Source organism: Oculina patagonica, chromosome 7 (assembly GCF_052425735.1).
Source record: "Oculina patagonica isolate OP01 chromosome 7, crgOcupat, whole genome shotgun sequence".
Classification (NCBI taxonomy): domain Eukaryota; kingdom Metazoa; phylum Cnidaria; class Anthozoa; order Scleractinia; family Oculinidae; genus Oculina; species Oculina patagonica.
Genome location: NC_135764.1, coordinates 3,804,128 through 3,827,415, shown reverse-complemented (window position 1 = coordinate 3,827,415; position 23,288 = coordinate 3,804,128). Strand labels below are relative to the sequence as shown.

Below are 23,288 nucleotides of genomic sequence, written 5' to 3'. Positions count from 1 at the left end.
CAACCATATAAAATCATTATTTCCGTTTGCTGTGTTTTCTGCTTTTCTTGTGCTTTAATATCCGTGTGGCCCTGCCGAAAACGGGAGAAAATTGTTTCTTGAAACATTCAGTTTCCCTAATGTTTCTCTCACCTCCAGCCACTCAGCAGAAAATAGGTGTACCAGGGAATTGCGGTCAGTTTGCTCCCAACCAAAGTCAGATCGCTCCCAACGTAAGTCAGAACGCTCCATCGAAAAGTAGTTACAACGTTCGATCTTTGCTCCATTTTTTGTTTCCCTTCGCCTTCGCCTGAAGACTCACTCGGCTACGGAATCGGCGACAAGCACCATCGGGGTACTTACACCGGGAGGAGTGACGACTCAGACATGCACGTTACAGGAAGCATCAGTCTGCACAGCATTTTGCGCGCTTAAATTGCTACTAATTATTTGCTGTTCTGCTGTTCTAAGAAAATACCCACGAAACAGCGAAACGAACAACAACATTACCCGCTGGTCTGTATTTGAACCAGCTTTTACTTTGGACTTTCAGATATAATATACCGTGACTCCATCACCGCAAACATCTTATCTTTTAGTTGGGAGCGATCTGACTTGGTTGGGAGCGATCTGACTTGGCTGGGAGCGATCTGACTTGGTTGGGAACAATCTGAGTTTGGCTGGGTGCGATCTGACTTTGGTTGGGAGCGATCTGACTTTGGCTGGGTGCGATCTGACTTTGGTTGGCAACGATCGGGTTTTGGTTGGGAGCTATCTGATTTTAAGTTGGGAGCGATCTGACTTTTGGTTGGGAACGATCTTACTTTTGGTTGGGAGCGATCTAACTTTAAGTTGGGAGCGATCTGACTTTGGTTGGGAGCAACCTGACTTTGGTTGGGAGCGATCTGACTTTTGGTTGGAAGCGATCTGACTTTGGTTGGGAGCAATCTGACTTTGGTTGGGAACGATCGGGTTTTGGTTGGGAGCGATCTAGCTTTAAGTTGGGAGCGATCTGACTTTGGTTGGAAGCGATCTGACTTTTGGTTGGAAGCAATCTGACTTTAGTTGGGAGCGATCTGACTTTGGTTGGGAGCGATCTAACTTTTAGTTGGGAGCGATCAGTGACTTTGGTTGGGAGCAATCTGACTTTTAGTTGGGGGCAATCTGACTTTGGTTTGGTGAGATCTGAATTTTAGTTGCGAGCGATCTGACTTTTAGTTGAGAGCGATCTCAATTTTGGTTGGGAGCGATCTTTCTTTTAGTTTGGAGCGATATGACTTTGGCTGGGAGCGATCTGATTTTTAGTTGGGAGCGATCTGACTTTTAGTTGGGAGCAATCTGACTTTGGTTAGGTGCGATCTGACTTTGGTTGGGAGCGATCTTACTTTTAAGTTGGCTAGGGAGCGATCAAACTGGGAGCAATCTGACCGGGCACCGTACCGGGTGTGTGCCGTTGAACTACCCGGTACCAGGAGCGGTATTCACCAGGAGCACTAGCCTCACATCAAATCCCCAGCTTGCAGGGTCAGGGCGTGTCCTTTGTTGGGCCTCTCAACCTTGATTGAAACCAACAGAGGCACCCGCGGTACAGTCCCACCCTATTCCCCACTAGGGCTTTCCACAAGTTCCTCGGCAACTTTTTGGCAACTTTTCATGTTTCGAGCAACTTTTTCCCCTTCGAGCAACTTTTTTCCTCTCGAGCAACTTGTTGCATTTTGAGCAATTTCCAGACCGAAGATCTCCGAAGATTATCCGAGTGTTGTTCAAAGGCAATACGAACGTTTCCGAAGATTTACGAAGTTTGCCGAAGATATTCGAGGAACATCTAAAGACGCTTTAACAAAACTTGTCGGCAAACATGACGTCATCGATATCTTCACGTTTTTTCTTAGTTAAAGAAATTCTTGTTATTTAACAAATATTCCCCTTGTATGATATATAGATACTTCTTTTGCTGTAAAATTGCATAAAACTGCTTAGAAATCTTACCTTCGAAGGGAAATAAGCATATATTTAGAGAAATTATCTTGATTAGAAGTAGCGTTTTGGATTTTTTGGAGCAACTTTCGAGCAACTTTTATTATCAGAAGCAACTTTTTTGGCTTTTTGGAGCAACTTTTAAGCAACTTTTTGAAAAATTACGGGCAACTTTTTGGGAAATCTCGAGCAACTTGTGGAAAGCCCTATTCCCCACACGGGGAGCCACAGGTTTTTTTCTCCGGCTTAGGTGGGAGATGCTCCGGGATGGAACGGAAACCAAGCGTTGTAGATCGACGTAACGAGCGGGAAAATGGAGACCGGGACGAGATTGGAAAGCGCACAAGCAAAGCCTCTGGCCAGGGTGTCTTTGAACAGGCTACACTTGTGCTTTAAACTTCACCCCATTTATTAAAAGAGTCAATATAACAGATGAACTTCGATTTTTTTTATATGGGAGTGGCTCCGCCCCGAGCTAAGTCCAAACCCTTACCCGTTTATATACTTTTTTCAGTATAAAAAAAGATAACCCTTTCATTGATCTTCGGTAGTAAATGGTACCCCTTTCGTCTTTCGACGTGCTGTTTGAAATGAGCCAATCAAAACCGATACATAATATGTTGTTGGTCTCAAGCAAATGATGACACAGGTCAGAAGGTCATTGCTAGTGGGCTGTCATTGGCGGATTTCGATCCGTCTTGTTTGTCAAGCACGTCGTAAGATGGATGTGGATAGAAAACCGCTTAAGTAAAGTAATAAAAGAAAAGAAAAGCAAAGCAAAGTAAAGTAAAGATCTTTGTTTATAGAGGGTGGCACTAAATAATAAACAGCACTTGTAAACCTGTGGCCCTCTATTTAAAAACTAAAAACTTATTAAAAACTACAAGTTGAAAATAATATATTTGTAATACTATTTACAATATTTTAGAATATATTAGACACTGAAAGCAGGTTGTCACGATGCCTAGCTAGAGTAGTTTTCAATTGAGTGTCGTTAAGCCAATACCAAAGACAAAGTAATCACTCTAGCCAATCACAAAGGACACAGACAATCCAGTGAACCAATCAAAACCCGAAACAAATACATGTAGCTGGCACGAAGCGCGGGAAAACGTGCGCAAGCGAGACACGAAGTCACACGATTGGTTTTGGTTTTACTTTTGATTGGCTAAGAAAGTCACGCGAGAGTTTTAAACCAATCACTAAGCGTAGTAATGCAAAACCAAGGCAAACGCGAATTACTTTCGACACTCAAGTGAAATCCGCGCTATGGTCAGAAAATCCTGTTATCCGTACATAGCAGATATTCTGCGATACACTAGTTTGCCATATTTGGAAGTGCACTCATACTGAAAACGGGCGTAATTAAATATCTATAAGCAGAAACCCATATAAGGGTGTTCAACCAGGGCGGGAGAAGACTGGTTTTAATCCTTATGAGAATTTTATGGCGAGTATCACTTAATCTGGGACTCGCTTTCCACTCGTGTATTCAAATTTTATCGAAATCGGTTTTTTCCTTCTCCTTTTGAAGTTCGATTGTTTCCAATTTTTCATGTCGGAAAAATTTCGGACATCCGAGCTGGATCTCGGCGCGGGACTGGGTGTGAGGAAATACGTCATAATCAGGGGTGGTGACGACATGAGACTCGCTTACTATTTCTTCAGCCATTTTGGTTAACCGGCAACCTTTCGTATTTTTGGACACTCTCGGAGATCTTGGATTTCCTAACAGTATTTGAGGAACACCTTAGGAAAGTATGGACACTCTAGACTATAGAGGTTGACTGTGAAGGTAAGACTTGCGCGACAACTAGGGTTTCCGAGGCGCGAAACCAATCTAACTCTTGCATGTTTCAGAGTGCACCATTTTGGAAGTACTTGTAACATTTTTAGGACTTACTGCTATCACGTACAATCGTTTACATGTAAAATTTCAGTCTTGTACTGAACTGTACATTGGTCGAGCTCACGGGTCACAGAATGTGCTATGATGACAGTTAAATGCATTTTAAACTTGCTCAAAACCCTGTAATTTTGCGGATTCAACTTTGCCTGCTGCAAAATTGACTTTATATTCCCAGGACTTGCAGCTAAGCTTGTAAGATCTGCAACTTTTATTGCATGACCGTATTATCCTCCCCGAATATTATTTGGACAACAATTCAGTTGGTAAAATCACATGCCAGGACTTGATCACGTCAAGAATTGTGCCATACCCATATTGAGGAAATAGTTGATTTCAAATTTGTCGAGTGAATTCAGTGTTTATACAGGCGCGTTTGTGTCAATTGTTAACATTTCACTCTTAAAGTTTAAGTTTAATCATTCACTGCTTATATCCTAACGCGTGAAAGAGAGAGGGTATCGAGAGTTGAAGTGCTAATAAACAGTGCCATAAAAATGATAGAGCGAAACCTCTTTTAGCGGAAGTAATAGTGTCGTGTCGCCCCTTTAGCGCTCAATATCGCTATCGAAAATATGTCCATCGCAATACGTTGATAAGTTGTTACTTGTTGTTCCAAAAACGTATGATTCTGATGTGATAGACAGTTTTGTCGCTCATTTTATCTTAATCTTCTGTCACATGGTGGAAGATCGAAGCTTGCAAATCGGAACTCTTTCTGTATTACTGTGTAAACAGTTTCAAAAATTATGTTGTAGAGTCGATTTAGTGTTAGGAAAGGCAGATTGATTTTCATCGTCATGTCCATTACTTCAGTGCTGAAACAAAGTTAAGAAATTGCCATATCACGTTGTATTTCCAAGGAATCAAGGAAGTTCAATTCTTTATTCATCAGCTTCATAAAGATATCAGTAATTGTACTATTATGTTACAAATATGTTAAATATTAACTTGCTAGTAGAAGTGTTACAAATTAGTTATTGATCAAGTTTAGTGTCTGAGGTGTTAATTTCAAAGTCGCACATATACTGGTATATAGTTTTCTAGTTGCCAATCTTAATTAGGAAATTGTCATTGATTGATTTAATTACGTTGGTTGCATTGCACTCATTATATCAATTAACAACTTCACGAGATTAGCAAGATCGTGCTAATAGGAGATTCTCTCACAAACTACAGTGGAATACCCATTTCTTGAACCTCCCAGGGGAATTAAAATTTGTTTGAAAAATCAGGGAGTTCAAGAAATCAAAGGATAAAATTGCAGTGTTTGATTGAAGGAACGGAATTAACATTTGGTTCGAGTTATTGGGATGTTTGTGAAATCTGGGGTTTGAAAAATAAGGATTCCGCTGTAGAATGAAGAAAATGAAAATGAAAATACCGTATTTATTCGATTAAGCGCCCAACCTCAAATAAGCGCCCACCTCGAATAAGCGCCCACCCTGAAGGTAGGAAAAGTTAATAAGCGCCCAGCCTCGAATAAGCGCCCACCCCTCACCCCACAAAAAAACTGAAGTGCACAAGAGGAGTATTGATTATTGAAATTGACTGTACTACTAAGAAGACTTCCCCCATGACGGAGTTTTGTTAAGATTTTTCAGAAACTTTCAATGAACAGTCTAAATTTTGCTTTGTTTTGTTACAAAAATAAACTTACTTTTTGCTGAAAATCGCAAAAATTTAATAAGCGCCTAGCCTCGAATAAGCGCCCACTCTCAAGGTCCAAAAATTAAATAAGCGCCCAGGGCGCTTAATCGAATAAATACGGTACTTAAATGATTGTTTGAGGCAATGAAAAAAAAAATCAAATTAAAGAAGGACCAGTCAAGAAAATATTGTCTCGAGGTCATGGTACATGTGCCAACCAGTAATAACTCAGTTCATAAGTTTTTATATTTTTTTTTCATCTCTGCTCCCTTTAACTTGTCTAGCCAATGCATATCAGTCATGGTTCTTATTTTAATTAGAATTGTGTAGGGCTATAAAGTGGTTCGGTTGAGCAGATTTTTCCAGCATTGGTCACTTGGATCCTTATTGGATTAATCCTTTGATGTATTTTTATCTTTTTATCCTTGTGCGTTTTTAAGTCGTGAATGCAAAGAACGACTTATAGCGGACTGCTTCAATTAAATTTGTGTAAACTCCCTTGGTAACCTGGCAATTTTATATTAAGTTTAAATTAAGTTCAAAATGGCGGATGAACGTGAAGGGCTGGTTTCCCGAGTTGTAATGCAAACTTATGGATGTACATCAGGAGAATACGAATATTTTTTCCTTTCTGGAAGGAATTTTTCTAGTGAGGCCAGTGCTCGAATCCACATTTACACACAATGCAATGGAAAGGATGGCCAATGCAAGGAAGCAAGAAACTTGCACGCCGAACAATAGCTTATTTTGAAAGTCCGCGGATATGAAATTATCTTCCATTGAAATGCAATCAAATAGTGGGTAAGTAATAAATCACCCTAAATAAGGCAGTATTTTCCGCTACAAATTAGTCTCACTCAGCAAGATTAAACTGATGCGTTTGGAAACAATTAGAGATATCTATAGTTGGCTTGCTTTGTCTTTCGGTCGATCATTCATTTGCACGTTCGTCAAGTTTTTGTATCTCGTAATATTTTATATTCGTTGTCACACTCTCGTTAACGAAGTTCCCAAGTACATCTATCTCATGACTTAAAGTTAAATCAAAATTTCCTCTGGCATTCGTAGCTCATTAGGTAGCAAGCCTTATCATGTTATGTGAATGATAAATTTGCTCTGCTTTTGAAGGCAAAACTACATTTGTAAACACAGTATTATGCATCAAACCCTTACAATTATTTTTTCTTCATACACATGGTCTGTCAAAAAAGGGACATATTAGTTCAACTGTGGTAATTGTAGTTCTCCAGGGGTGTATCATTGCACTCAGGTAATTTTTTGCTTTGTCAACATCCACTGAGTGCTATGGGGTAGACATTCAAAGAAATACTGAGAGAGTACTATTGTTAGCAGCTATTAATTTTAACGATTTTTTCTGAGCAAGATTTAGCGACTATATAGGGATTTTCCAAAAACTTCAAAAAATAGTAAATATATCGTGTAAACCAGCTTTTACTGGCTGGTGATTAATATATGGCTAAGAAGAAAATAAATGTTCAGTAAAAGAAAAAGACTACCATATCTTGACATTGAATGAATATAAATTGCATTGCCTAAAAGAACAAAGTTACCAGTATCCATTTTTGTGTTCCATTAGGGTGGGAAGGGGGTACCGGGGAGGTACCGGGGTACTTGAAATTTGACCAAGACAAATTTTAGCAAGTACTAAATTAAGCGATTTTCGCCCAACTCACTAAAAGCGCTAAAATGTAATAACCACTAATATAACAATAGTAACCTTAAGGTCGATTTCTGTACATGTCCTATGCCTCCCCCCCTTATCTCAGCCAAAAAGGAACCTGGTTGCATGCCATGCTGATAAATAACAAATTGCTTACACTTAGATGGTTTGTTGTACGTGTTGTCCTACAGATTTATTTTAACAAGGCACGTAGAATTTTGAATTAATTTATAGATTTGCCAAAACAATATCCTGCAATACAACACATCACTGAACTCTCATGGGGTTGGGCTGTCAAGAGGTGTGGGCTGGAATGAACATCCTCCTGCCGTAACGTTGTATGAAACACATGATCAGAAAAAGAATTTTATTTCAAATTTACTCTCATATATTTTTCACAAACAGTGAATACTGCTCTCTATAAATTGACTTTTAGCAGACTGTACAGCTTGAAAAATAAAATATTTGGAGTTATTGTTATTGACTGCTGAAAACAAAGAGTAAAAGATAAACAAGCTTTAAGGTTCAGATCCTTTAATCCAACATGGCCACCAGATCTTTGCAGGATGGCTGGCAATGTATAGAGATTATTTAAAAATGAATTAATAAGGCTGATTAAAATGCATTGATGATTTTCGTGGCATGTAAAGGGGTAAAGTAAACTTTTTGGTTGCAAGTAAAGATACCAGAAAAGGAAATAAGCAGCAGTTTTCATTTGTTACATGTATCACGCCTCTAAATTGATAATAAATTATGTTGGCTTTACTGTTTCCTGCCAATTTCAATTCTTAGAAGTCACATGTATGAGGCATCTGTTAGTTTCTTTTAATTATTTGCCTTCTGTCACAGTGTCTGCCATTCTTTAACAGAGAAAAATGTATGTCGAATAATACCACTGTCCTGTATAAAATGGCTGAGCTACCTGGTTATTAATTAAAGAACCCTTTAGCAAATGTGAAACAGTTTGGTGGAAAAAAATCCCTAGCTTCTTTCCATTACCAGCTTCGCAGCATCTTAAGGTACCTCATATCTTGTTACCACTATACGTGTCTCTCTCAGCATTAATTATTTTAAGCTCTGAAATAATCTTCACTTCTTGGCTGCTTAGCTAGAAGGCCTCGATGGACTACTGGATGGTTAGTTTTCAGTTAGAATATGGGGTTATTTATCACTTACCAGCTAGAATTTTAAACATGACTCAACTGTGACATATGTTAACAGATTTCATAGACAATTACAAAAAATGTTGTTTGTCAGCAGACATTTAAAATTTATTTTGGCTAATTCTGGGCTATCAGTTTATAATATACCACATTCACGACTTTGCTCATAGAGCCTTTGATTTTATATATACAGTGTATATATATATATATTTTATCACTTGATCCATTGATTTAAACTAATTATACAGTATGGGGTAAGGGGAGGGGTGTGGTATTAGTATTGTTCTTATTTTTCATTCTTTTTAGTGCAGAATGCACTATTGTGATGGTTTGTTGGGGCTGTCGTCCGCTAACCCGCTAGTGCGCTAACGTGTAAACTTTAATAGTCAATTAATTAATTAATTAATATCAATTAATTAATTATTCCTGTGGAGGGGGTTGGGGTGGGAGCACCTGACCACACCCCCCCAAGTAAAACGTGGAGCACATCTACATTACTTTTATATGAGGATCTCCAAGGTATATATTTGTTTCAGTAAAACCTTTGCTCTCCTTGTGGTACTACTCAACGTAATTTACACCAAACGCATGCGCAGATTAGTCTACGTTGTTTTCTGGAACTATCATGAACATCGCTTGTACTCCGTGTTTACGGTAGGCTGCAGACTTCTTGGCGCCAAGTAAAAACCGCAAATTAATTAAATTAGATTTTGAGACTTTCACAGCGCTTTCGTAATTAGGTATGCAAAAACTTGCACCGGGATTTTCGGCGTGAACACCTGATAACCAGGAAACAAATATCCTAGCTGTACTGCGTTTTAAAAAACCTGTCGAAAAATATGTTTTTTGATTAGATTTGTTTCTTTAGTTTTTGAGAATCGTCTTTCGTGCAGTCTAAACCGTAACTTAATTAAATTAAACAAATGTCATCGATGCCGCCGTAAAACAAACAAAGAACAAAAGTTTCATGTTATCGCATTTTCAAGGAAGACAAAAGTATTTTGTTACAAACGAACGAAAGTGTCGTGTTACGGTTGCAAAGATTAGCGTAAGGAACACCTGGGAAAGTAGCCTGTGAACAGTTTTTCCGAAAGTAAAATAAAGCAAATAAACACGAACATATATAAAACATCACACTTTCAATTGTTCCATATTGCATTCTGCACTTACCAAATCATCGAGATTTTTTTAATGGGTGGGATAATTTTTTTTTTATATATGAAGGGCTCGGTGCAAAAAGGGCAGTAGTGATTTTCTCTTGAAATGAACATTATCGAAACAGCTCCAAATTTCGCATGCAAATTTGTTTACGTGTGCTTAACACTGTCCTGTGTTTCATTTCGTTGTTCTTTCCTTCGTTTTCGAAAAATAACGTATGCAAAAAGAAAAAGATTTTTAACTTACATTGTCCACAGTAATCCAGCACTAGACATTTTTCCACGCATCGCGTGTGCAAATCTTGCCTCGAGGCACTTTATTACAGTCGTCCGGGATGTAAAAACAGCTTTTCAGAAACCAACTTTGCTGACCGCCATGTTTTCTCATATTTAATTTGCTCCCAGGCGGTGGCAGCGAGGGACTGGGACTCGCTATTCTATTGTGACGTCTTAAGTCACATGTTAGTGGCTCAAGAACAGAGAACAAAAATGGCACCTTTCTTGGGGAAATAAACTACTGGTTCGTTCGAGCGAGTGCGTCCGCTTGGCGGTTGAAGGACATCATTAAGTCTGAAAACCCGTAAGTCCCACAGCATTTCTCGAAGAAATGAGAGATGTTCGGCCTTTGTTTTGTACAATAGTGCTCTTTAGCGCTCGAGAGAGAAAGTTGTTTGACAAAGGCCGGCGGAGCCAAGCGGTAATAAAGTCTAAAACACAGATCTCTTGTCGGGAACTATGTCAGCGTGAGTTTTGCAGTGTCCCCTTGGGTGCTGCCGCGACAAAGTTGCCGAGAAGTGACCTGGTTTTAGACTTTAAAAAATTCTTTATATGTTCCCCAGGGCACCTTCCCTTCGCAAAATATTTTCTGTGTCTCATTAAATATTCATCAATCAATCTATCGATTCGTGCGAACGAAAACCTCATAAGTTTATCTTGTTTTCGCTGGATTATGTAGATGTGTGATGATGTAAGGAGTGGAGATAGAAGTGAGAGCAAGCCGGCGGCACTCAACTGAAAGCAAAACTAGTATAATGTGACAACACGAGCAAGCGTATTCAATCAACAATCAGTCTTTATTTCACTTTCACCTCGGCAAATTACAGCTAACGGTAACAGAGTAAAATAGTCTTGCCCGAAACAACAAAAACTAGATAAGTGCAAACAGACTGCAGAAAAAGCTAGCTGCAAGCAAACTGGCGTGAAAGCTTTCTGCATTAAAAGCGCGATCTATAAAAGGTTGAGGCTGACTCTGATCCTAAACTTAACTTGAAACGGCTTAACTCCCTAATCCCTTGGGGTTAGTGTTAAACTTGTTTTTTTTTGTGTGTGTGTGTGTGTTAGGGCTAGGCTTTTGCGTAAGGGCTAAGTCTGTAACCCTAATCTGAAACTCTAATCCCGACCCTACGGCCTTGGGGTTACCTTTTGCGTTAGGGCTAGGACTGTAACCCTAAAAATTTAGCTGACTTCATCGTCTTGAGAAATAAAAGGTTTGTAAAAGAAAAGTCAAAAGACGCCGCGCAAGCAAAAACCTTGTCTTTTTGCATGTGTTATTTTTCGAAAACGAAGGAAAGACCAGCGAAATGAAATGCAGGACAATGTTTAGCACACGTAAACAAACTCACATGCGAAATTTGGAGTCGTTTTGTCCATGTTCGTTTTTGGCCAAAATCACTACCGCCCTTTTTGCAGCGAGCCCTTCATATATAAAATATTTTTAATAGCATAAATTATATAAGTGTATTTTAATTTTAGTCCTACGTTTTATACATGAGCCTCTGGCTCGGACATTGAGGGAGACCTCGTCCCACGTATGGACAATAAAATTGCATTGTATTGTATTGTATGGTATGCTTGGGTTGCAGGGTGGTCTTGTGTGACCTGGTTAAAATTCACCATTATAGAACTGCCAAGTGTAAACCCCTTATCTCTGATCCCTTTTCTAAAATGACATACTCTGACGTTGGATCTGATTTTGCCTTTTTTCGTGCAGGTAAACAAGAAATTTGTGACAGGGGGAGTAAAGTAATTAAAGGACAAAAATGCCACCTCCACCACCACCACCTCCTGGACCACCACCTCCCCCTGCACACAAGGCTGGTCCACCACCAAAGTCTTCTGGTAAACCACAAGACAGGGGGGCCCTGCTCAGCCAGATACAGGGAGGTGCCAGACTCAAGAAGGCGGTAACCAATGACAGGAGTGCACCAGTGGTAGCAGGAAGTAAGTCGCTATGAACTGATAAAACTAGAATGAGTTTTAATGAGGTTTAAGAGTTTGGACAAGAGTTACCTTGATCTATGTCTGATTTATGGTCCATAAAAGTATAGACCATGGAAAATTGGTTAATACTTCTGAGAAAAGCGTAGAAAAATGTCTAAAAAGTGTTGCGTCTATTGTTTTGAATCATGGTAAAAAAATAAATATAAACCAAAAATGTCTTACTGCCAACATGTGTCTCAATTGTCTGTTATAACTTACAGAAACTGTAAGTGGGTTAAACCATATCACTGCCCTGCATAATATTGTTCAAACAGTGTCCCTGTTGATTAGGTGTCCTTAAAATAGGGTTTGACTTGACTGAGTTTCATAGCCATGTACACTGATTTTAAAAGATTTTTCAGTAAAATTTGCTGAAAAATCAGAATTTATTTTTAAGACAGGTGCAATTTTAAAATGTGTGTCTAATTTATTCGTAGACAAGTGAAAATCATAAACAACAAAAATAGGTCCTTGAATGTTTTTCTTTAAATATGGCTTGCTAACTGGAAAACATTTTCTTCAAGATAAACCAAGTCCAAGTAGTAGCAGTGGAAATGTAGGAGGAGGCAGTAGTGGCGGCGGTATGGGTGCATCCCCCATGGGACTTGGCGGACTTTTTGCAGGAGGGATGCCAAAACTCAAATCAGCGGGGGATAGAGGAAAACCAGGAACTGGAGGTAGAGAAAATCATTCAAATATGTTACAAACATCAGGGCTGCAAATAACAGTCGGTCATTGGACATTGGCCGACCATAAATTGCTTTTGTCCAACAAAATCCCAAGTGTGGTCGGACATTTTTTGATTGTAAGTCACTTTATGGCAACAATGAATACAATTCAACCTTTTGTTTTTGGTGACGTCTGACCAAAATTTTGTTTTGTCCAACCAAGATGGTGTCTTAGAACTTGGACATATGTCCTTTCAAGTGAAAAAAATTATTTGCAGCCCTGAACATTATATATTTATTACATGTTGCTTATTGCGCCTTTTAGTAACACGCAAACTCTGAAGTTCAAAACCTAGCTAACGAAATTAATGTGTTTATCTCTGACGTCAATCATAATTATGGCGACAACCAGCGAACCTTGAAAAACAGAAGCAAAGAAAATGGATCAAAATCTACCAATCACAAGCGAGAGATGTGACCTTTTGAACCCGTTGAAGTGAACTTCTGTTTCCTGAAAGGTTGGCTTAGATGATTGACAGCAGTAAAAAACAGTCGTTGATTGAACAGAGGTCGATAGAGTTTGCATTTTATTGAAAAGCGCTATAAATCTATATAATTTAACCCTCTCAGTCCAAGTCAAAATATTGATAATTTCACAACATGTTATCATTTATAAGATTATCAAATCCTCCATTTCACTGCAACACAAGCATTTGTTGACCAGTAACCTGTTTCATGTATTTAGGAGCCAAAGGCCCAGCTATGAGACCACCAGGCTTTAAACCACCTTCACCAAACAATTCCAACACATCGCTGCCTCCTGCTCCGAGTGGTAATTCAAGACCACTCCCTACTCCACCAGGTAAAGCACCAGGCTTCGCACCTCCACCACCGCCACCACTGTCAAATAAGCCATCAGCGCCTGACAACTCCAGACCCCTTCCAATACCACCATCGGGATCAGGATCAAGACCATTACCAGCACCGCCGCCAGGACCATCCGGGGGTGGACCTAGAGCACCACCCTCAATGAGACAAGGTCCTCCGCCTCCACCGCCAGGAAGAGGTGGTGCTCCACCTCCGCCACCACCATCCACATCAGCTACTAGAGTATCCGCACCTCCACCTCCACCAACAAGGAGTAATCCAAATATGGCTCCTCCACAACCTCCTCCACCACGAGGAGGTCCACCACCACCTCCTCCCTCAAGGGGTGGTCCACCACCCCCACCTCCTAGTAGGGCTCCTCCGCCACCATCTTCAAGACCGCCATCACAAGCACCTCCACCACCACCTCCCACTAAAATTCCTTCGAAGGGGAGTTCTGGGCCACGAGGATCAGGTCCTTTACCCCCTCCACCTGCTATGGGGGGAGGGCTTGGGCCACCTCCTCCACCTCCAGCTAGAAATACAATGGAGAGCAAGAGATCAGGGCTCCCACCTCCACCGCCACCGATGTCGTCAGGGAGATCTAATAACATGATGAATGGACCAACAAGAAACTCGCTTCCACCACCTCCCCCAGATGCAATGACAGGCTCATCAGAAGGTAAACGTAACAATTACAATGCAATGCTTTCAGTTACTTTCTGGGGGCTTGGAGGCAAATAGATCACATCACTTACATACATTGTACATTTCCTTGGCAAGTTGTCACTTTCAGAGGAATCCTCATGTGTTGTGTTAACATGACAGACAAGTGTTTCACTGTCATGTTCACTCTTTCACATATACTTCACTTACAGTACTGTAAGTACTGCACGTCTTCAAGAATTGTGTCAGTGACCCAGGCCAGGGGGGCCACCCAGGGCTGTGCTCTAAGGGTGCCCGGGTGCCTGAGGCGACTAACTTTTGTCTTTGGGCGACCAGATAATCTTATTTCTTTCTTTTTAGCTTTATGCTGGGCACCCTGGATCTCATAGTTTGGAACCTTTGGGCTCCTTGTAATTTTTCTTAGAGCACAGCCTTGCCGCCTAGCTAAAGTACCTGGGAAGAGCACTTGGAACTCATTCTATTATCCAGATAGCATTGTTCTAAGACTATTTCTTGGTTTAGTCTCTCATAGCTCAGGTGGTTAGAGGGCCGAAATGGTATCTGGGAGGCCATGGGTTTGATTCCTGTCGGGGACTCAGATTTTTTTTCGTTGTCCCATGTTTGTGTCATTGTTGAAGAATTCATCTCTCCATTATTTATTACCGAGCTAAAAATTTACAATCTTTATTATTTACTAGACTATGTCTTTTTGTTTTTTGTAGATGACTTTGAATCAAGATTTTCCTTTAGTACAGATTTACCTCCACCAGAGCCTTATGTAGAAACAGCAAAAACATATCCAAGCAAAAATCCCAAGAAAAGTGGTAAGTTTTAGTGAAGGTGTGAGGAAAAAATTCAGAAATAAACCTAGTCGTGAAGATGATACCCCCAAATTGTGATGGGGATGATCAAAGAATTTTTTGGGGTTTGAAATTTTCGATTCCAGGTTTTTTTGGGTGGAGAATTTGGCAAGTATTTTTTTGGGTGGCTTGATCTAAGTAGGTTTTTTTGGGCATTAATAACAATCTAAAGATTCGTGGTAGTGCCTTGACCACATAGTTCTGCGAATAAAGTACAAACATTGAACATGTTTCTAATGTTTTTCTTTGTGTATATCTTTAGATGATTCTCCCTTTCTGAAAAGTTTAATGTGTCCGAAATTCTGCATGGGTTTTTTTTTTTTTTTGGGGGGGGGGGGGAAGATTAATTTTTGGGCGAGGAATTTTTTTTTAGGTTTTGTTGGAAGCCCTACAGATTTTTTTGGGTCTTGATTTACGCCCCCATTCGATCATCCCTGTCACTTGAAATTCTGAGTACCCCCCCCCCCCTCCTGGGTAGCAGCCCACACAGCTGGAGTATTGCTACTCCCTCTGAATGGGATACTAGTCCATCGCAGAATACCTGCCAGCATTGTGTGAGATTTCCCCAACAATTACATTGGAATTCAGATTTCTTGAGCCCTTGTTTCTTGAACCTCCCAATAACTCACTTCCTTCACTCAGTCGAACACTGCAACCTAACCCCCCCCCCCTACTGTATTCATTTAAACTTCAACTCCTGGACCAAGATTATAAGTTAATTAAGGTTTAATTTCTCTTGTACAATTTGGTTTTCTTTGCTAAGTTTTTTGACTTTCTCTGCTAAGTTTTCTGTACGTTGCTTGACAACAAAGCTGAAGGACGAGAAATATTTAAGAAAAAAGCCTTACTAAAAAGTTACAGCTGAAATAAAAATTCATACTAATCCTGGATCATTTTTGTCCCCAGAGCCACTTGTCCCTCGTAGCCAGCAGAGCCTAGGGCACAAGGAGCAAGTGGCTCTGGGACACATGATTTGATTGGCTAGATCTTTAATTTGATTTGCCAAATTTACCATTTTAAAATCCCTCTGTTGTAAGGATTTTACTACGGTTGTATTGATTGGCTAGATTTAAATTCTCTTTGTTAAAGACTTAACCAATCAAATCATGTGTCCCTAGAGCCACTTGTTCCTTGTGCCCCAGGCTCTGCCGGCTAAAAGGGCCAGGTGGCTCTGGGGACAAGAATGATCCTGGGTTAGTTTAACTGGGCCCTTCTCTACTGAAGAGTGCCTTTTTCAAAATAGTGTCTTGCCCAAGAACACAACACTATGACCCCAGGCATCACCTAACCTGAACTGTTCCATTTGGAGTCCAGTGGGTAAACCATTTCGTCAACGTGCCTCTCACATGTACATTGTAAAATGTGGTGACCCATGAATTTTTCTATCTAGAGAGGCATTGCTTAATTTTAGCAGCAGATAATTTAGTAGATAGTTTGGTTAAAATGTCACCTTTGCTTTCAGGTGGTTCAACAAAATCTTCTGGAAATTCAAGTGGAGTAAGGGCAAACCCTCCCCCTCCACCACCTTCAAGAGGAGCTCCGCCTCCACCACCGCCTCCTCCCAGGAGATAAGTCTTTTGTCAAAGTTTCATAGCAATTCTAGGAGGACCAAAATTTTTTATAATAATTATTATAATATTGATCCAGATTTGTGGACATTACTTGGTGGTCTTTGTTTTCAGAAGACCTCTTTTCATAGCCGTCAATTCTTAAACCTCATGGTTTGTGGAGGTTGGAGAAATTTGTTGACATTTTGCAACAGTAATGGACAATCTGTTAGCAAAAGAGTATGGAATCTACATATTCTATAGACAAATCACTTGTGAAAATGAAATTTATGTTTTGTATTCTTTCTTTGCTGTAAATGAAAAGGGTATAGCACCTCTTAGTCATTAGATTTCCTTGTAAAACTAGAGAGAAACAAGGAAAAATAGGGCTCAAATAGTGTTACTTGTATCCCAGTATGGGTCTAGTGGTTGAAACAATAGTGTCGATTATTTCAATAACTAATAATAATTAATAAAAAATGCAATGCTGTGCAGTAGCTAATGATAATTGTGTTTGCCAGATTTAATTGTATAATTATCATTTTAGAAATAAAAGACACTGTCTTGTAAAACCACAACACAACAAAATAAATTTTAATTATGTCTTTGCAATAGGCATATTTTTCTGTATAATGTATCCTTGATAATTATTAGTACTGACAGCTCTAAACAGAGTCAATCAATAATATTATAGAATATTGTTTGTATACCCAGTGTCCATTTCTTTGTAAATAAAATGAAAATTTGATGTTATAGCACTTTCAAATGGCCTCAAGTTAACAATGTGTTTGTCATAAGCAAAGTCTAATAGCATGAGAAAAGTGACCTCAAATATATACTACTTATTAACCAGGAGTGAGGTCATTACAGGGAAATCTCAGACCGAGGCCTTGATCGAGATTATGCACTTACTGACTGGGCTGGCATACAGACGGATCACAGCAAGGTCTGTGTAAATTGACAAATAAAAATAGAGGGTGGTAAAGGTTTTTTTCGTGATTCGTGAATTGTCTTTTTTTCCATGCATTGTGAAATAGCTATTTTTTCCATGAAACATGGTTTGGCTACAAAGCCACGAATCAAATTTTTTTCTTGAGAACTGCAAAATGATAGTTGTTTTTGTTGTTTTTTCTTACAAAATGTGACTGTAAACCATGATTCTTTCTTTTGTCCAAAAAATCATCTTAGAAAGCATTTAAAAACAAGACTAAGTGTGTGGTAAATTGCATGACCGTGACTGATGGTCATTCTGGCCTCCAGGTCACTGTACTCTGATAGGTTGTTAAACACCTTTTGTCTTGGTTTCATGAAATGACCATTTTATTTTTTGATGAAACATGTTCAAGACCCTACCCCCACCCCCTAAAAAAAGTTTCAGTATCTGTCCTGTATAAAATGTGCCTGCTTTCTGGACGCAAACTGCTATAAAACAAATGTGTTTTTTTTTTTGACAAAATTATCTGTGGTCATAATGTTGCTCAAAATAATTTTAAAAAGGCTTTCAGCCTTTTTAAAATTAAAAATATCTGTGTTAAGTCAAGCCTGGATGCAACAAAATCATGCAGGTACAGACTCTTCTTTTCTTATCATCTGGATTTCAGCTTGAAGTGTCTGATTGCCAGAAAATAATTGCTGAAAAGGAAGTTTGTCATTTTAGCCCAATGCAAGACTTGTTCATCTAGAGCTCTTGATAGCCTACGAAATTGTTAGACGTTATAAATGAATATCAATTTAAAGTCTTCAGTTAAATAAATGTTCAAGGTCTGGTTGAAGTTCTGCTTGAAGCTCTGCTTGAGATCCTTTGTGTCTGGAGTTCTCGGATGCCGGCTAATTCTTCCATTCTCTTCTCATGTTCTTTTTCTTCCTGTAAAGAAACAGTCCACGTAAGGTTATCAGTATTGCATGCATACACAACCTTTTAAGGGAGGGGGGCTCCTTCTTAACTACCAACTAAGGAAGGTTTCTAACTGTCATACTTTGGAAACCATACACTTTATTGATAATATTTTTGCACAGGTTACAGTGTTCTGAAGAGTCCGTAAGAGTTTCAATTCATAGCCATATTCGACAAGTCGCGTGACCAGAACAATATAAGCCCTAAAACTGAAACGGCGTAAAAATTTGAAAATTAAAATCAGTGCCAACAGATAATAAACGTCCACATACTTAATGTGACATATCTTTTTTAATTTACAAAATTCACTTTACAGTCAGAAATACCTAGTCCTTAGAATTTTTACCCCTCCCCCCCTCCACACACACACTTGCCCAGGCATCATGGAATGATGCACACATATTATAAAGAAAATCAATAACTAGGGAGTTTTTTTTTTACCAACAGTATAAAAACCTACAAGTACCTTAATTGTCCGAATTTTTGCTCGCACCAGCATGTCATTCAAATGTTGCTGTAGAGAGCCTGGAAAAAACAATAATAAAATGTTTTTACCCTGCATATGCATGCATGGTAAAGCTGCAAAGCCCTTCACATCAATGACACAGGTACCTTTTACAGTCAAAATACTCAGTGCATGCCGCCCAGAATTAACCAATCAAATTGGTTTATTTTTGACAGGTTCACATGTTCATGTGTTCATGGTTGGATGATCTACAGTATTCAAATTAAATTTGAATGTTTGAAATGAATAATGTAACCTGTTCGCTGTTAATCAAAACTATTCCGGAATTCTAGGCCCGGCATGCACTGAACATTTTGACTGTAAATTTAGTTTGTAAATAAGATTAATCCAAAGGTAGACAGTCTGTGATCACAGCTTTTACCTTGTTGACCTTCTCCACTTTCAAGTTCTGTTTCTTCTTCTTCTGGGTCGTCACTTTCCTCATCTGACTCACTTTCACTGTTAATTTAAAAATCCAACAAAAAAATACCCGTAATCAGCTTTCCAAAATGTAAGGGAAGCTGTTGTTTCCTTGAGGGGGGGTGTACTTCCCAAAATATTGTACAGGGGGTGTGCTGCTGAGTCTCAGACCCTGGACCTGTTCCAGAAGATAAGGTGAATTTGCGACCCTGTTCCAGACAAACAGTGGAAATATAGGTGCCCTGTTCTAGACAATATGCATGATGGAGAAAAATATGTAGATATAAAAAACACCGGAGAAATATCAAAAAGTCTGTGGCAGGAAGACAAAGCAATAAGGGGAGCAGAGTTTTGTAGCTATACTTGATCATCATTTAATCAGGATTCTGGGGAGAAATCAACCCTGTTCCATAGAAAAAGGCTGAATTATATACCCTGTTTTAGAGTCAGGGAGGCAAACAGGTCTGAAAGTTCTAAAAGAGGAGCATACCCTGTTGAGCAGTACATACCTGTATAGCACATCTATTAAGAACCCCCCCCCCCCCCCCACCACCCCGCCAGGTGTTGTTTGCCTATCAATGCAGCACAACTGATTCTTTACAAACAAATTTCATTATGTGATGTGTGGTTCTAGATAGTACCTGCACCCACCCTGCAGAAGGTCTCTGGAAGTTCCTAGGGGCTGGTAGATCCCTAGGCTCACTTTGAGCCATGATATAAGCATCCCCGTTCCTTTAGGAGGATGGCAACCGGAATATACCAAAATGGCTGGAAAATGAGGCTATGGGATCCCTAAAGCCAAACTTTTTAATTTACATTTTTCAGTAGGGGCATGAAGGGTCAAACATTTTGTTGGGGGGGGGGGGGGGTTGATTAGAATATTTTCTGGAACAACATAATTTGGCTTCATTTAAACTAGAACTCAGTTATTGGCGGGAGGCGCGGTGGCCCAATGGTTAGCGCGCTCGACTCCGAGTCGAACGGCCCGGGTTCGAGGCCTGGCCGGGGCGCTGCGTTGTGTTCTTGGGCAAGACACTTTACTCTCACAGTGCCTCTCTCCACCCAGATGTATAAATGGGTACCGGCGAATTTACTGCTGGGGGGTAACCCTGCGATGGACTAGCATCCCATCCAGGGGGAGTAGCAATACTCCTAGTCGCTTAATGCTACGGAAACCGGATAAGCTCCGGCTGTATGGGCCCCATGGCTCAGAGACAGACTTTACCTTTTACCTCAGTTATTGGCATTTAACTATCAGTTTGCCTATAGAAATCTCCTTTGACTGCTATAAATAAATTGGGTTTTTTTATTTAGAATTTTGTTAAAATCAGCATAGATGACAAATAAAGCTTGGCTAACACTTACACAGGACACCCAGCTTCCAGCCTATCCTGCCGAGTTATTTCTTCACCATCAAGTTGTCGTAAAGCAGGCAAGGCCCCAAGCAATTTCTTTCTGCATTGCAAAAATGGTATACAAAACATGTTTTAAACAGTTTAGCTAAAGGATATTAATGTTGATATTTAATAATTACGATAACCAACTGACCAACACAGGTAAACTTACTTGTATTCCACATGTTGAGTGAATGGATTTCCTTTTAAAAGCAAGATTATTAAACTTGCTGGAAACTCTTCTAAATTTGAATAGGAAAGAAAAGAAATGATTGCAAACTTAAACATACAGCAAAATTAAATTCACAAATTACCTTACTTTTCAAGAGCCTTCGAAGACAAATACAGTCAAACCTCTACTTACTGGCACATCCTTATTACAGACAGTTCACTTAATCTAAGAGAGGCCTAACTTCAAGCGGCGCACACTGCTGGAGCTTATTCCGGTTTCCATAGCCTTACGATGGCTAGGAATAATTCTACTCCCCCCTGAATGGGATGCTCTGGCTAGTCCATCACAGGGTACCCCCCCCCCCCCCCACTCCCAGCATGATGTCGTCGGTACCCATTTATACACCTGGGACCTGGGTGGAGAAAGGCACTATGAGAGTAAAGTGTCTTGCCCAAGAACACATCACAGTGACCCCAGCCAGGGCTTGAACTCAGACCGCTCGATCCAGAGTCTGGCGTACTAACCATTAGGCCACCGCACTTTAAAGCTGTGCTCTTAGAATAATAATTATTCCAGGTTTCCCAAAGGTTCTTGGGTGCCGAGCTCTTAAAAGCTTTCATGAAAGCAAAGTTAAACAAGTCGCCCAATGACAAAAGTAAGTCATCTCTGCAACTCCATGATACAGATGCTCTTCCCTGTCCCTATTGTGTCTGTATTAAATAGGTTTGACTGTATAATTGAAAAAATGGAGTTTCAAACCTGTTTCAAAGCTTTCAATCTGGTTGTCAGAAAGATCCAAGAACTGTAAATTATTTAGAATCTTCAGGTTTTCCACCCGGCTTATTTTGTTTTCGGCTAATGTCAGGAATCTATTGATGAAGAAAAAAGTCAGAATTTAATTACCACCCTTTAAAAACAATAAAGGCATTGGTTATTAAAAGTAATTAATTTGTTTAATGGCATCAAAGACATCAAAGCCAACTATTACATGTACATGTACAGTACCTCAGTTTAGGAAGAACTTCAAGGTTTTCAATTCTTCTAATTTCATTCTGTGATAGTAAAAAAAGTTCACAAACTTGATAGTTAAATAAAATTTTAGTAACCCTTGTGGTATGCTGTGCAGTAACATACTTCCAGAAAATAAGCATTCTTACCCTATGGAATGTCAATGGAATTCCAAGGGGGTGAGGGGTCTCAAAACCCAAGAAGTAATTTCTGGAGGAGTTGGGTGGGAGGTTCAAGCTAAAAACCTTCCATGGGGGGGGGGGGGGAATCATTCCATTTTGCCTACTTAATTAAGTGTAAACATTGTAGATGTATAGGTGTTTTCTGGAAAAACAAAATTTTGAAACGAGGTTCACTCTGAGTCCATCCCTTGGGATGCTTTGATTGCTTTGATTGTTTGTCCACAGATTTTAATGTTGCCATGGAAACTGTTTGATATCCAGCATGTATTTGACACCACAACTCCCCCCCCCCCCTCTCCCCATAAGTGCCTTTTATCATCATGAGGGATGACTGTGCATGGACATTTGAGGGTTTACACCTGTAGGATTACAAGACATCAGTCAAAAAATTATAACAAGAAAACTCTCACATTTTGTAAATATAAGTTAGTGACTGGTCCAAGGCAATCCAAGTTGTCAATTTCACTTATCTGTTCACGGTCCAACCGTACATGACTCAACTTTAGCAATTCAGCAGCCCTGTGTAAAAAATAATTCTTGTTCAATTGCAGTTCATCAGTGCATAGCGCTCTACAACTAAATTAATTTTGTTCTCCATAAAACATCAGTACTTACGTTTTATCTGCTGACCTATCCGATCTCTTTATAATATTTCGTTTCGCAATTAAGGATATGGATATTTTCTGATGTTTTTCTGCAACAAACAACATAAGAAAGCTAAATTTATGGACATATTTATTTATAAAAAGCTTCAAAAAATTTTTTTCAGGTTTTTGATGTACATAAAACAAAACTTCATCCTGGCTTGCACATTGAACTATCAACATGCAACGACTTACAAAAACTTACTATCTTTCCCAGTACTACTCTCCATTCCTTTTGTCGCTATGCTTGTTGAATATCAGTAAAAGTGTACAGCATAACAAACAACCTACAAGTGAGTGCTGCGTCCGCCATCTTGTTTATGTACTGCTTTGTAACCGTGCCTTTTGGTCTCTTTCCCCACCCCACCTCCCATCCGTATATCTCATTTCCCCGCCTTGTCCTGTGGACGTTTTTGTGGTAAGCAAGAAACAGAAAGATTACATGAACTGATGTCAGAAATCTGCTGATGTTCAACATCACTCAAAGTCAGGGCGTAGAAGGTTGTAGGACTGTGTATTAAAATTTATCTCTTTTTCCACAACACCTAGGCTCGATTTCCAGCCGTTCTGGGAGTCCGCGGCTGGTATCGAGCCTAATGAACACCTGGATTAAAAAAAATGTTTTTCTTTTCAGAAGCTATGTATTTAAAAAAATACTTTAAAAATCAAAGAAGTTTTTTTCTTTTCTG

General features: G+C 39.6%; 3 protein-coding genes across 6 annotated transcripts in view; 1 reads left to right on the top strand and 2 right to left on the bottom strand.

The window, feature by feature from the left end:
* The window catches only part of LOC144660170 (uncharacterized), a 166,258-nt gene that overhangs the window by 37,069 nt on the left and 105,901 nt on the right, over positions 1-23,288 (bottom strand). The gene's annotated exons all lie outside the window — the stretch shown is intronic.
* LOC144660183 (uncharacterized) lies at positions 3,595-17,146 on the top strand. Of its 2 annotated transcripts, none has more exons than XM_078520777.1 (6): positions 3,595-3,751; positions 11,504-11,733; positions 12,297-12,449; positions 13,186-13,989; positions 14,696-14,797; positions 16,296-17,146. In XM_078520777.1, the coding sequence occupies exons 2-6, from the start codon at positions 11,553-11,555 to the stop codon at positions 16,403-16,405; spliced, it is 1,350 nt and encodes a 449-aa protein (XP_078376903.1). In that variant the 5' UTR covers positions 3,595-3,751; positions 11,504-11,552; the 3' UTR covers positions 16,406-17,146. The 2 variants fall into 2 exon arrangements, with proteins under 2 accessions (XP_078376903.1, XP_078376904.1); XM_078520778.1 differs by having other exon boundaries at positions 3,595-3,755; positions 11,507-11,733.
* LOC144660202 (leucine-rich repeat-containing protein 46-like) lies at positions 17,883-22,920 on the bottom strand. 3 transcript variants are annotated; one of them, XM_078520800.1, is made up of 10 exons: positions 22,805-22,920; positions 22,571-22,649; positions 22,366-22,474; positions 21,771-21,817; positions 21,525-21,634; positions 20,766-20,835; positions 20,565-20,654; positions 19,162-19,238; positions 18,741-18,799; positions 17,883-18,244 (listed from the first exon to the last, which is right to left on the bottom strand). In XM_078520800.1, the coding sequence occupies exons 1-10, from the start codon at positions 22,827-22,829 to the stop codon at positions 18,137-18,139; spliced, it is 774 nt and encodes a 257-aa protein (XP_078376926.1). In that variant the 5' UTR covers positions 22,830-22,920; the 3' UTR covers positions 17,883-18,136. The 3 variants fall into 3 exon arrangements, with proteins under 3 accessions (XP_078376926.1, XP_078376928.1, XP_078376927.1); XM_078520802.1 differs by having other exon boundaries at positions 20,766-20,832; XM_078520801.1 differs by having other exon boundaries at positions 22,571-22,651; positions 22,810-22,920.